Genomic DNA, 14,518 nt, shown 5'->3' with positions numbered 1-14,518 from the left:
TGTACAACAGTGGTCACTTGATAAATGCTGAATGATACCTAAGGAAGACAAACTAAGTTTCATTCTCCAAAGGCCCTAGTCTCCAGCTCTCTCAATTATTTTCAGGTCTCTCTACTAAAATTCCACATTTCCCATGTCTCTTTTAAATCACAATGTCCCAAGAATAAAAAGAAGCTAAAGAAGGTTCCAAAGATAACAGTGTGGGAAAAGCCATAGTGGTGAATTATCCCAGATAATTATCCTAAAGAAAGCCAAAACAAAAGGAAACCATCCTCAAATTCCTATCAGTTGGTAGAAGCTGGAATGAATGGGTTGGAGCACCTGCGTCTAAGGAGGTCTCAAAGAAAAAAGGCTTTCCCATCTGTAGGAAGGAATTGCTGTTCTCCACAGAGGCCAGGAAAGAGATCAGGTCAAATGATAAAGTGCTCTGAATGAGGACATACCAGAAAGTAGACAAGTCAGAAGTTTCCACCAGTATATTCTCTACTGAGTCCAACATTCGGGAGTGAAAGACAATGAGATTCATCACCTTGGCTAAGTCAGGGTTCTCGTGCAGGTGCAAGGGAGCCTTAGCCACACTGGTATATGCCTATGGTTGGAGTCAGAAAAGTGGTGGAGAAGAACAAGATAAATGAGAAGGACTGCCTGCCTTGGAGCTACAGTTTGGCTAAGGTTTGTCCTGCTAATCGGCAATTTTCTTTTCTTTTTTTTTAAGATTTTATTTATTTATTTGAGATAGAGAGAGGAAGAGAGAGGGAGTGAGAGCATAAGCAAGGGGAGCGGCAGGCAGAGGGAGAGGGAGAAGCAGGCTCCCCACTGAGCAGAGAGCCCGACCTGAGCCAAAGGCAGATGCTTAACCCACTGAGCCACCCAGGTGCCCCTCAATCAGCAGCTTTCAATGTTGAATCACTCTATACAGGAGAGATTAGGAAATAAAAGGAGAAGGGATTGTTGCAGAGGAAGAACCCTCAGAATGGGAAACCATTAACAGGAACAGACCTACCTGTAGACGGAACCAGTCCAGCCTCAAACCAGAGAATTCAAATTTCTCTCCACTCTCAACTGTAAGAAGTTTAAAAGAAAATAAGAAAACAGCACCCTATATCCAACTCCACAGAAGGGTAGATCCCTTTCAAAGTCATCTTGTCCTATTCCCTGGCTCGAGATCAATATTTCTAGAACAAAAGATGTTCACCCTTATATAGACCTTTCCTCCTCCATGTCCCTCCAATTACCTTGTTTGAGATTCAGGGAGGAGAGAGTACTGACGAATGAGGACATTATAATGGACTCCTCCTCAGGACACACAGACAGGTTCTAAAAGAGAAGTTGGAGTTGCCATCAAGTGGGTAGAGCTTCCACCAGGATAGAAACAAGGACCACAAGGCTCACTCAGTACATGAAGGTACAAGAACTGCTAAGTGCCAAAAACAGAAGGAGCTAAGCAAGAGATGGAGGGAACTCCCTGGCTTCCCTGCCATGCTAACACCCAATTTCTCTTTATTTTTCTCTTCTATTTTTATGTAGCTTCATGTAGGAGGAAAAGAAAAAGACTACGGAGATTATTAGTCTTTTTTTTCCCCCCTTTTAACAAATGTAGAGAGGAAAATCGGGCTTTTTGACATATAATCTACGGAGCATGAAATTCAGCCAGGGTGGTCCCCAAGCGGAAATGACTGGGGATTGCCCTGACATTTCCAAAGTAGAGGCAATTGAACTTACTTGAATGATGTCACTGAGTACAAGAGCATCAAATCTAGCCAAGTATTGAAGGTGGTATTGCTGCAATACTTTGATGTGTCTTCGGACCAGAGCCCTAATCTCCTCCAACAAGAAAAGCAGTTCTGCAATGCTCCTGCAAAGTCGAGGATGAGAACAGGGAGATTGTGAGACTCGAAGTATCAACTGAGACAAAGGCAGTGCAGACACTGAGACCTCCTGAGGTCATTGGATGTCTCCCTGTCCCTTCCCCCAGTCCATCAAAGGTCAAGATTCTTAACCATGTCGAGTACTAACGAGTCAGCATAGTCCTCAGGGGTCTTCGTCTTGGTGACGTTTTCTGTGTGGCGAACCAGCCAGGTGACCTCATCACGAATGAAGGACAGGGCCATGAAAACATAAAGGGCCTAAGAAGAGGACAGGGACTATGAGAATCTTCAACCTGAAAAACAGATTTCAAAGCACAGAGAACTATCATGATAATACGCATATGGATACAATTGTGTAGCCCCATCAGCAATAGTGTCCAAAAATAAACCCAGAGGCCCACAAAAAACCATATGAAACAGAATCAGACATGTACATATGTTGACATTAGCTCATAGCCGATACTTTTTCAGCCCTATTGAATCTTAGAAATATTTACTAGGCATTTCTGTGGTTTGGGGAAAAAAAAAAGCAAGCTCTGTCTTCAATTAGTTCACACTCAAATAGAGGATAAGACAAGTACACAAATAGCTATGATATACTGATGGTGCCCAAAAAAGAGAACCAAAAAGTTTCAGGGTACTCCGAGAAGATTCAAGGGAATCAGCATATACATATACAAACAGATCACGGAAGACTCAGAAATGCAAAAACCCATGAATGCCAAGTCACTCCCCCCACATAGAGCCTTTTATCATTGGTCATCATGCCCCTGCCAACATTTCTTCTTTCCTCTTGCCTTGGGACCCAGTAGTCCTGGCTCGTCAGTTAACACGCTCTCCAGCTCCTTCACGGCCATCCGCAGAAATTGGCGCCGCTGACAGTGAAACTGGCCACTAAGGAAAGAAAGTGGAAACTAGAGGGCGCCTGGGTGGCTCAGTCGTTAAGCGTCTGCCTTCGGCTCAGGTCATGATCCCAGGGTCCTGGGATCGAGCCCCGCATCGGGCTCCCTGCTCGGCGGGAAGCCTGCTTCTCTCTCTCCCACACCCCCTGCTTGTGTTCTTGCTCTCGCTATCTCTCTGTCAAATAAATAAATAAAATCTTTAAAAAAAAAAAAAAAAGAAAGTGGAAACTAGAGAATAATGCCTCTCCCATCCTTAAAAATCCTCCTAAGGCATTTAGCAAGGGGTGTCAGGTAGGAAGAACGTTCAATGCTACAGTTAGACTCGGTAAGAAAACATACGAAAATGTGGGGCAGCAGCAAGCTCTTGGGTTGAAGCAATAAAGCTGTACAGAGACCCGGGGTGGCTTAGGTGAGAACAAAGGAGGGATTCCTATTCCAACCCCCCTTTGGAGAGCCCATTCCCCACCTTTACCTGTTCGCAATTACATGTTCCTTGCTTTCCTTTATGTCTGCCACTCTCTTGCCATACCTGGGGATTGACACGAGCACAGCAGCGTTGGCCAAACCGCCGATTAGAGGCCTTGTCCCACCTTCCCAGTCCTGAGAGATTCCAAACTACAGCCTATGTATGGGAAGCATGGGCAGCCCTCACTAGCAGGATCTTTGCAAGCCCGACTTTCCCCCCTGGCCTATTAATCAGAGGCTCACAGAACTTAGAGATTATCCAGTTCTCTTCACTGTTTTGCAGATGAAGAAAATAATCTGTAGGGAAGAGAAATGACTAGCCAGGGGTTACATAGGGTTTTAGTGGCAAAGCTGGGACTGGACTTCTCGTCCTGTCCCAAGGCTGTTGCCTTGATACCGTCAGGCCGAAGTACTCTTCCAGGTTTGAGGGAAATAAAAGAGGCAGAGCATTACTCCAGCTCTACCTTGAATCCCACCCATCTCCTCTTAGAATTTGCCTTTATCAGTTATCTCTTTGTCACTTTAATCTCTCCCTCTCGGCTGGTTTATCCTCTTCTTCCAACACATGAGTTCAAAGCCTCCCTTATCCCCGAAAGACCTTCACTTGACCCTGACATTCTACTAAACTTTCCCATTCTCCCACACTACCAAACTCCTCCAAAGAGACACCTAAACGCTTTTTACTTCCTCACCTTTCACTGACCCCTGAATCCCACAAGGTCTTTGACACTAAAATACTACTCTTTCTAAAGTCAATGTGAACGGCTGAATCACCAGATGGCCTTTTCATTGCTCTGTCTATAATATTTGACTCTCCTGACCATATCTCTTTTTTTTCTACTAGTGATCCATGCTCAAAACTCCCACATTACCTTAGGCTCTGTGTGCTCCCTGTGTTCCTTATATCTGTCTCCTCTTGTCCAGCATCACTCTTGCCACTGCATTAGTCAAACTTCATAACCTGTCTTTTCCCTCCTCCAAACCCTTATTGAACTTGGCACAGAGTCAAAGAAATTTAGGGTTGGAAAGTATCCTAATTAAATCAGGATTCAACTTCATGGCATTCCTGGGAGATAATTATTTCAACCTCTACATCATATGATGGAAAGTGACAGGATTAAGAGTCAAAAAATCTGGAATTATTTCCTAATTCCATATTAACTGAGTGACATTGAGACTGAGCTCCATCTTCTCATCTGTAACAAAATATATTAATACTTATACCTGAGTATAAGTAACATAAAGATCAAATTAGATCATTTATGCCAAACAACTCCCTACACTATAAATTTTACATGTTAGTTGTTGTTCTTAGTGATAGGGAACTGAACCTCTTCAAACATGCCTTCCATTCCTTAAAAGCAATAATCATTAGAAAGTTTTATAGTATGGGGGCGCCTGGGTGGCTCAGATGGTTAAGCGTCTGCCTTCGGCTCAGGTCATGATCCTGGAGTCCCGGGATCGAGTCCCGCATCGGGCTCCCTGCTCGGCGGGGAGTCTGCTTCTCCCTCTGACCCTCCTCCCTCTCATGCTCTCTGTCTCTCATTCTCTCTCTCTCAAATAAATAAATAAAATCTTTAAAAAAAAAGAAAGTTTTATAGTATGTAGAAATGGATATAGATATAGACCCAAATCCACCCCTGTAACTTGTAATTATTAATCTTAGATTTACTCTCTCTTAACTCTGACAATGACTTTTTTTATGATAATACCCAGTTGTTGAGAGTATGAGGAATAAGTATTCTCATAGACTGTAGATAGTAATATATCTGTTTGGAAGGCAATTTGGTAGGAGCTATTAGAATTTGAAATATGCAGGGGCGCCTGGGTGGCTAAGTCGGTTAAGCATCTGCCTTCAGCTCAGGTCATGATCTCAGGGTCCTGGGATGGAGCCCTGTGTTGGGCTCCCTGCTCAGCGGGAAGTCTGCTTGTCCCTCTGTCCCTCCCCCCACTTGTGCCCTTGTTCTCTCTCTCTCAAATAAATAAATGGAATCTTTTAAAAAAATTAAAATGAAATAAAATAAAATTTGAAATATGCATACCCTTTACCCCAGCAATTCTACTTCTGAGAATCTACCTTATAGAAATGTTCACAAAGATATATGTCTAAGAATGTTCATTATAGCATTGTCTGTAATGATATTTTTTAAAAAGGAAACAGTCTCAACTATGCCTCAAATAAAAAACAAAGAAAGAAAAGTGGAAACAGTTCAAATGTCCATCATAGGGGATTAGGTAAATAAATTACGTTTCAACCACATAACAGAATACTATTCAACTGTTAAAAAGAATAAGTCTCTATAGACTGATATGCACAGATACCCAAAATAGAGTAAGTGAAAAAAAGCAAACTGCAGAACATAATGTAGAGTGTGGATCCACTGCTCTTTAAAAATTGCTTATATAAGGTTGAAAATACATGCACATCTTTACATGTTTATATATACACATAAGCATCTGGAGGATATACACCAAACTATTCTGGGAGATGAGACTGTAGTCAACTTCCACTTTGTATTTTGTACATGTTTGGATTTTAGTTTACAACTATAAAAAATAATGAAGGTATTTGACCCCTTCCTCAATCCAACACCTCCTTCTCTTTATAGTTCTCTATTCTTCCCTTCAAAAACGTCTTAAAAGAGTTACTTATTAAATTTGTTATCTCCCATTTGCTTCTAAACCCACCACAACCCAGCTTTCAACCTCAGCACTCAAATGAAGTGGTCCACAGGAAGGACCCTGAGACCATCTTTATAGCCAAATCCAATGAACATTTTTCAGTCCTCACTTTCTTTGACCTGTCAATGTCATCTAACGTAGATAACTGATCCTTTCTCCTAAGAATGCTTTCTTCCCTTGATTTCTGTCTTCCCTCTCCTCAAGACCCCTAAAAAACTCTCACAATAAGATCAACTGGCTCTTGTGTCTCACCCTTTCCAACTGCTAAATAAGTCCTCGGTGACCTTGTGCACCTGGAGCACGTCCTCCCGGATGAGGGTGATGTACAGGGAGCCCTGCAGACACAGCTTCCACAGCTTCTGGCACTGGCTGTTGGAGTTGAGGCAGCCATTACAAAGAAGAAACCCAACTGCAGGTGGGTGAAACAGTGCAGAGGAAGACTGTTAGAATTTTCTATCCATGTAAACTGCTGCTTCATCGATTCCCACCTCATCCCACAAAACTTACTGATAATCCAGCGCTCCATCACTTCCACAGACAGGTACTCACAGGCCATCTGTGAGAAGGGAGGCAGAGATGGTCAAGCCGTTATTGAACTTGGTCTCCCCCTAAAGACTAAGGCCATCAAGACAAGGGCAGTCAAGCTAGAATTTGAGTGCCAAAACCAACTTTTATTTTGCCAGACTGGATCAGGGCACTGTGATAAGCCAGTGGCTAGGGAACCTGCCAATAATAGAGGTGAGGCAACCAGAAGTGGGCTGAGGAAAAACAAATGCAGTTGAGAAAAGGAAGAGGAGGTTGGGCTGGAAGTCAGGACAAATAAAAGGTTTAATATAACTTCTCTTCAACAGTTCAGAAAAGCTCAAAATACTCAAAACACTCTCATGATTTCTCCCTCCTTTGGATTCTTTTACCACCTAAAGTGGAAATCACTCATTTGGCATTTCTCATTCATCTTGTACCATCCCTTATATTTTTATGACTATATGGCATATATTCCCTTACAAGACTCTAAGTTCTTTAAGCATGGTTGTTGGGCCCATAGTAATTGAACAAAAATATGTGTTAATTGACACCTATGTTCAAGTTCCTGCTAGGCTGAAAGTGTCTAATGACTCACTTTCATCTACCCATTCATTCTATGATTAGTTATTACATTCTTTCTATGGGCAAGCACACACTAATCCTGGTCCAAACAAAAGCTCCAACCCAACCATGATTTTTAGCTACAAGAGGTGATCAACTTAGATGCACATCCTAGAAGAGGCTTAAAGCACTCTTAGAGATGCTTTTTCCTGAAAGAAGCACCCTCTACAGAGATGGCCTTGGCAAAGAGAATGCCATCACTGACAAGAGGAGAAGGGAACGTACTGTGTCTGAATTAGCAGGGTTGATCATGGCTGGGGGGCTGCTGATGAGACTCAGCAGCTGGGCACTGCGCCACTGCTCAGCCCCCTGGTTCCTCCTGATGAAAAGGAAATGCAAAGAGAGGAGGGCTTCACTCACAGCCTGTGGGGAGAAACAAATGAATCCTTAGTGTCAATGATGAGGATGATAAACTTCCGCTGGAGGAATTCCCCACTCGCTCAAGGAACTTGCCTTTGTGTGAGGCCCAAACTCCTCTGTCAGCTTCTTCAGAGGGAGGTCATACTCTAAGACCATCTGCCCCAGACGGGCAAAACTGGGGTCACTGGAAGAAAGCATAGGCAAGAATAGTTACAGGTCTCCCTTAACCATGATGTAACCTCCTGTGTTTGCATGTAGGATAAAGAATGTGCATAGGCTGGCATTCCCCTCCACCTCCAAAGATATCTATACTGAACTGTGAATTACATATATGGATAACCCATTCCAGGCCCAAGTGCATTAAGCTATTAGATAGAACTACATAATTTGGGGCAGGTCCATGAAAGTTTCTTCCTTGTAAGCACCCAAAATGGTGTTGAACACATGATAGGTACTCTATGAATTCATGTTGATTCATTCGAGTGATATGCCTAGACCCAAATTTGTATACAACCCAAAAAGATATATATACATTTAAAGCTAATGGGTAAGGCATGTGCCTAGGTATTCATGTAGACACATGGGAATACACACCATACGTAGAACAATGTGTCACAGCCTCCTCTGATCCCTCTGGTCTTCATTTTTTCAGCCCTTAAATACTTTTATTATTTGTACTAATGGAGGGGCACAGAATTTCAGATAATCCAAAATCCATTTATATTTGGCTTCAAATGTATTATCGTACATTACTTACCTCTAATGGCTTTACCTTGCTAATATTATTCTTACCAATACTTTAAAAAACAACTTTCATTTCCTTTTACAATAACCTGAAAAGCACCGTGGAAGCCAGCCCAGGATTAAAAACTGATCAGACACAATGCAAACTGGATAATCCACTAGCAGATATTCAAGAGTTAACTATATGTAAAAGTGCAGTATACTTGTTGATGTGTATGCCATTGTAAGTATTTAAAGTGTTTTTATTTTGCCTGGGTCATCATGTAGATTACAGGTTCTCAAGTGAGAAAACATGGCTTCTATTTCCTTTGCATCCACCTTGTACCTCATACCACCATGTATGAGATTCTTCATTTCCTATACCCCCTTCACTCACCCATGCCCATGCAGCATCTCATGGGCACAGTTGTACATGCCGATGAGGATTCGGCGGTCCTCAATCCGTGACAGAAGTAAAATAACTGAGGTGTAAGTCACAATCAAGTCCAGGTAACTCCGAGTGAAGTCAAAGTTGAGATTCTACAAGGAAAATACATAGGAACCCAAGAATAGTAAGGTCATTTAATCCCCATTTCACCAACCATTACAGATAGTGCCAAATAGACTTTGAAAGGGTCTCTTTAGAAGGAAGACTGGCAGGATGGAAAATTCAGAAGGAGAACATTGCAACAACAGTCAGGGGTTAAAAGTGAGCTCAAGATACAAAAAGGCCAGGAGATATGGTAGCATCTGGAGGTTAGAAGAGGTGCAATAAGAAAAAAAAAAAAAAAAGAAGAAGAGGTGCAATAAGAACATTTTTGTGTAATTTTTATATTAAATCATACTTCTGATTTACTTAACACATATATACTTTAACTTTAGCACTTGATACAAAAGAATTACAGTCCTAGAATGAATAATACAGTATATTATATTGTATTATATTGTATTATATTATATTATATATTATATTATATTATATTATATTATATTATATTATATTATAATCCTGAAGGAATAGCCATTCCTCCAGTCCCTTCCCAACCCACACTGTCCCAACCAAGACCTTTTCTATGGCTCTGAGGATAGAAAAGAATTACAAAGAATCTTACAATATCAAAATGGCACTGGCAGGCATCAATGGTGTTGAGAAGTTCATATACATGATCCTGGGGGTAGAATTGGAAATGAGAATGAATAAAGGATAAAGAGAAGATGACATGTACTACCAGAATTTTAAGGGAAAGTTTCTCTCCCTTATCGGTCCTAGACAGCCACCAAATAACATCAGGGAAACATTGCTGAATAGAGGGAGTTCCTTCTCAGAAAGCCAGCAGTGGACCCCTATCAAGCTTACCCTACCATATGCTCATGTTTCCAAAGGCACAAATCACTACTATATTATGCACACTCTCTGATTTTATCATCCCAGTTCCCCTCCCTCCACAAAAAAAGATTATAAAATGAAGATCATCTGATAGGCTCTTTCTTTTTTTTTTATTTTATTTAAATTCAATAATTAACATATAATGCATTATTAGTTTCAGAAGTAGAGTTCAGTGATTCATCAGTTGTATATAACATCCCATGCTCATTACATCACATGCCTTCCTTGAAGCTCATCACCCAGTTACCCCATCCCCCACCCCCCTCCCCTCCAGCAGCCCTCAGCTTGTTTCCTATGGTTAAGAGTCTCTTATGGTTTGTCTCCCTCACTGATTTCATCTTGTTTTATTTTTCCCTCCCTTCCTCTATGCTCCTCTGTTTTGTTTCTTAAATTCCACATATGAGTGAAATCCTATGATAATTGTCTTTCTCTGATTGACTTATTTCGCTTAGCATAATAACTTCTAGTTCCATCTACATCATTGCAAATGGCAAGATTTCTTTTTTCTTTTTTTGATTGCTGAGTAATAGTCCACTGTGTATATATCCCACATCTTCTTTCTCCATTCATCTGTTGATGGACATCTGGGCTCTTTCCATAGTTTGGCTATTGTGGACATTGTTGCTATAAACATTGGGGTGTAGGTGCCCCTTCGGACCACTACATTTGTATCTTTGGGGTAAATACCCAATAGTACAATTGCTGGGTCACAGGGTAGCTCTATTTTTAACTTTTTGAGGAACCTCCACACTGTTTTCCAGAGTGGCTGTACCAGCTTGCATTCCCACCAGCAGTGTAAGAGGGTTCCCCTTTCTCCGCATCCTCTTATAGGCTCTTTCTAAGATACCAGAAATCAGGCCCATTTTTATTGATGAATCCCAAAGTTTGTTCTTGGATTCCATCTCCTGCTCTCATAAATTAATCATTAACAAGTGGGAATACTACCCAATTTTCTATGTGTTTCTATTTACTGACCACCTACTATGTGCTAAATATTTACAGGTCATTTGTATATACTTCCTTTAACCCTCATTCCAGTGTGATAGGGATTTTTTTCTTTTCATACATAATTTTACCTAAATAAATATGCGGTTTTATTGTGGATACCTCCCTGCCCCTGACATTAGCACCCACCCTTCATCCTGTGCCAACCCCCGGGTAAACCAGTTTAACAACCCAGTATGGCCTTTCTTAATTTTCTCCCTATTTATACAATCCTATTCAGATAGAGAGGGGAAAAAAGAAAGAGCTAGAGAGACAGGTTTTTGATCATCATTTGTGTTAGAAAATTGAGATAATATTGTACTCTTCTTGCCATATTGCTTTTCTCATTCAACCTTACCTGCTGAAAGTCCTCCAAGTCATCTGGTAGAACACTAAAGCACTTCTTTTTAATGGCCACATAATAGCCCATGATATGGCCAATTCATTCAGCCTTTTTCTCACTAATAGACATCTGCTTTGTTCCCAATTCCTGGCCTATCCTTTGTTCCCTATTCCTGCCATATTGGTACTTTCATTTTTACAAAAGCAGAACTGCTAGATCAAAAAGTATATATATTTTTATTTTAAAAATACGTTGCCAAAGACTTGAGCAGATCTTTACAATAACAAATACACAAATGGCCAATAAGCAAATGAAAAGATGTTCAACAAGATTAGTCGTCAGGGAAATGCAAATTAAAACAAGATACCATCATATACCCATGAGAATGGCTAAAAGTTAAGTCTGATAATAGTAAGTGCTGATAAAAATGGGGAACAACTGGAATACTAATATATTGCTGACAAGAAGAGAAAATGGAACAATGACTTTGGGAAAAAGTTTGGCAGTTTCCTATAAAATTAAACACACACATACCATTTGATTTAGCAATTCAACTTCTAAATTATTTACCCAAGTGAAATGAAAAATACATTCCCACAATGATTTGTACTCAAATGTGTATAGCATCTTGTGCATAATGGCCAAAAATATGCATAATGGACACAACCCAAATGTCCATTAACAGGTAAATGGAGAAATTGTATCCATACAATGGAATAGTACTCAACAAAAATAGGAAATGAGGGTGCCTGGGTGGTTCAGTTGGTTAAGTGACTGCCTTTGGCTCGGGTCATGATCCCTGAGTCCCAGGATCGATTCCCCCATCAGGCTCCCTGCTCAGCGGGGAGTCTGCTTCTCTCTCTGACCCTACCCCTCTTGTGGTCTCTCTCTCTCTCTCTCTCAAAGAAATAAATAAAATCTTTTTAAAAACATAGGAATTGAATTGTAGTTACATGAAACAGCATAGATAAATCTCAAAAACATTATACTGAGTGAAAGAAGCCAGACATAAAGGAATGCATACTGTATAAATTCTAATTATATGAACCTCTAGAAAAGAGAAGAAAATTCTAATCTAGAAAGCACATTAATGGTTGCCTACGGGAAGTGGGAAGCCTGCTTCTCCCTCTCCCACTCCCCCTGCTTGTGTTCCCTCTCTCACTGTGTCTCTCTCTGTCAAATAAATAAATAAAATCTTTAAAAAAAAAAAAATGGTTGCCTAGGACCAGAGGTTGGGGAGGCAGGGATTGACTGGGAAAAAAAAGGCTCAGAGAACATTTGGAGGTGATGGAAATTTTCTTTCTTTTTTTTTTTTTTTAAGATTTTATTTATTTATTCATGAGAGACAGAGAGAGAGAGGCAGATGGAGAAGCAGGCTCCCTGCTCAGCAGGGAGCCCGATGCGGAGCTCGATCCCAGGACCCCAGGATCATGACCTGAGCTGAAGGCAGACGCTTAACTGCCTGAGCCACCCAGGCACCCAAAGGTAATTTTCTATACTGTCACTGTGGTGGTTATTACATAGGTGTATATATTTGTCAAATTTTTTAAAATGGGGAAAAAGTGTTTCCATATTATCTTCCCCAAAAGGCCTTATCTAAATTAACTCATGGAGAAACCAAAGCTAGGAGCTGTTAAGATACTTGAACATGATCAAAAACTAGTAAGGGATAGTACCAGAATGAGAACATGGAGCCCATGATTTTCCCCTCTGTACTACATGACTTCTGAACCTGTCTAGCTCTATGTGACTTCAGTTACTGGGAGGGCCTTTCTACAACTCCTTCTTGCAACCCAGTTCCCACAGGTTTTAGCTCAGGTTTGCTTTCAGCCACTCACACAATGTCACTACATAAGTCTTATCCTCTTAAAGGTAAGAATCAGAAGAGAATGGAATTAACATTTGTTGGCCTCTAAGCTTACTATATGCTCAACATTAAGCTAGATGTTTTCCATGCATTATCTCATTTAATTCTCACAAATACCTCACATAGGAAATCTTATTTCCCCATTTTACAGATAAAGAAACTGGGATTCTTGTCTAAAGTCATACATCTGGTAGTGTTAAAGCTGAGATTTGAAACCAGGTCTGTCTGATTCAGAGCCTATCTACCTTACAATGCACAACACCTCAGTGTCTCTATTATCCCTCTTGCCCTAAATGAGCCATACCATACACCCTGGGCTCCAAACTTTACCAATGCAGCACCCAGCAGTGTCTTAAAATCCCCTTTGGACTCCAACCTTTCCTAGTGAGAGGCTGCTTTATATGCATCCAGCATTCTTTTAACCACCCCCACCAGTGCCTACCTTCTTCCTCACCACTACTCTCAACTCCAAGATTAATAACTTCTGACCTGACCCTCTTTCAGATTTTACAGTTTTCCATGGCCCCACTTCTCTCTTCATTGTGTGTTGAGTGGCTTGGATTAGCCCCCTTGGGTAGACACAGGGCGCCCAAAGCAGGGTTTCATATTCTTGCATCACTGAAGAAATACTGATACCATCACAAACTTGGATTGCTCAGATGGCTCACATTTGTGTTATTTCTTAAATTCATAAATAATACATGCTAATTGCAGAAAAATTAGAAAATACAAACAGGCATAATTTTAATTAGTTTTTAAAACCTCTCAAAATCCCACCCATCAGAAGTTCAAATTTTATTTATATGCACGTTTATCCAAGTAAATATATGCTATATTAGGGACATCTAATGTCTTACTGTATTATAATTTGCTTTTACATTAAAGAACATGTGAAGACCATTTTTCCTTTTTTTTTTTTTTTAAAGATTTTATTTATTTATTTGACAGAGAGACAGCTAGAGAGGGAACAGGAGCAGCGGGAGTGGGAGAAGGAGAAGCAGGCTTCCCACGGAGCAGAGAGCCCGATGCGGGGCTCGATCCCAGGACCCTGGGACCCTGACCTGAGCCGAAGGCAGACGGTTAATGACTGAGCCACCCAGGCGCCCCTGAAGAACATTTTTCTATGCCGATTAACATAAATATATATTAACATCTTTCACAGCTGTATATTCATTTATAGGCATATACTCTGAACTTTTAACCAAATCTTTATATATTGGATACATCAATTATCAACTTGTTGCTATTTTTTTTAAGATTTATTTATTTATTCAAGAGAGAGAGAATGTGTGTGGGCGCGCGTGCGTGCACGTGCACGGGTGGGGGGAGGGGCAGAGGGGGCGAATCCCCAAGCCAACTCCCTGCTGAGGATGGAACCAAAGCAGGGCTCAATCCCAGGACCCATGAAATCATGACCTGAGCCAAAATCAAGAGTCGGACGCCCAACCGACGACACCACTCAGGTACCCCTCAACTTGTCACTATCTTAATGCAACAGAATACACTCTTTTCTTTTAAGAGTACATTCTCTTTTTTTTTTTTTAAGATTTTATTCATTTATTTGACAGAGAGCTAGAGAGAGCACAAGTACGCAGAGAGGCAGGCAGAGGGAGAAGGAGAAGCAGGCTCCCCGCTAAGCAGGGAGCCCGACAAGGGGCTCGATCCCAGGACCCCAGGATCATGAACTGAGCCGAAGGCAGACGCTTAACCGACTGAGTCACCCAGGCACCCCAAGAGTACATTCTTTTACATATCTTTGCACTTCTGATTATTTCCTTAAGAATAATTTCT

At 41.0% G+C, this 14,518-nt stretch overlaps 1 protein-coding gene across 3 annotated transcripts in view; it reads right to left on the bottom strand.

Annotated features, from left to right (window-relative positions):
- Positions 1-14,518, bottom strand: part of NCKAP1L (NCK associated protein 1 like) — a 41,110-nt gene that overhangs the window by 22,433 nt on the left and 4,159 nt on the right. For all 3 annotated transcript variants that reach the window (XR_014145716.1, XM_081821770.1, XM_006728716.3), the window contains exons 4-16: positions 9,259-9,315; positions 8,544-8,686; positions 7,517-7,607; positions 7,289-7,426; positions 6,425-6,473; positions 6,170-6,326; positions 3,243-3,299; positions 2,666-2,762; positions 2,017-2,126; positions 1,723-1,855; positions 1,236-1,317; positions 1,004-1,062; positions 444-589 (exon numbers count right to left, since the gene is read on the bottom strand). Coding sequence is in view for 2 of the 3 variants with exons in the window: in XM_081821770.1 (XP_081677896.1) it covers positions 444-589; positions 1,004-1,062; positions 1,236-1,317; positions 1,723-1,855; positions 2,017-2,126; positions 2,666-2,762; positions 3,243-3,299; positions 6,170-6,326; positions 6,425-6,473; positions 7,289-7,426; positions 7,517-7,607; positions 8,544-8,686; positions 9,259-9,315 (1,319 nt within the window). In the remaining variant the exon portion in view is untranslated. The remainder of the gene's footprint in view (positions 1-443; positions 590-1,003; positions 1,063-1,235; positions 1,318-1,722; positions 1,856-2,016; positions 2,127-2,665; positions 2,763-3,242; positions 3,300-6,169; positions 6,327-6,424; positions 6,474-7,288; positions 7,427-7,516; positions 7,608-8,543; positions 8,687-9,258; positions 9,316-14,518) is intronic.

The sequence above is a fragment of the Leptonychotes weddellii genome, chromosome 5 (genome assembly GCF_054177405.1).
Source record: "Leptonychotes weddellii isolate Sample4059 chromosome 5, ASM5417740v2, whole genome shotgun sequence".
NCBI classification, from domain to species: Eukaryota; Metazoa; Chordata; class Mammalia; order Carnivora; family Phocidae; genus Leptonychotes; species Leptonychotes weddellii.
The sequence above is the reverse complement of the archived record's forward strand: the minus strand, read 5'-3'. Positions and strand labels throughout refer to the sequence as shown.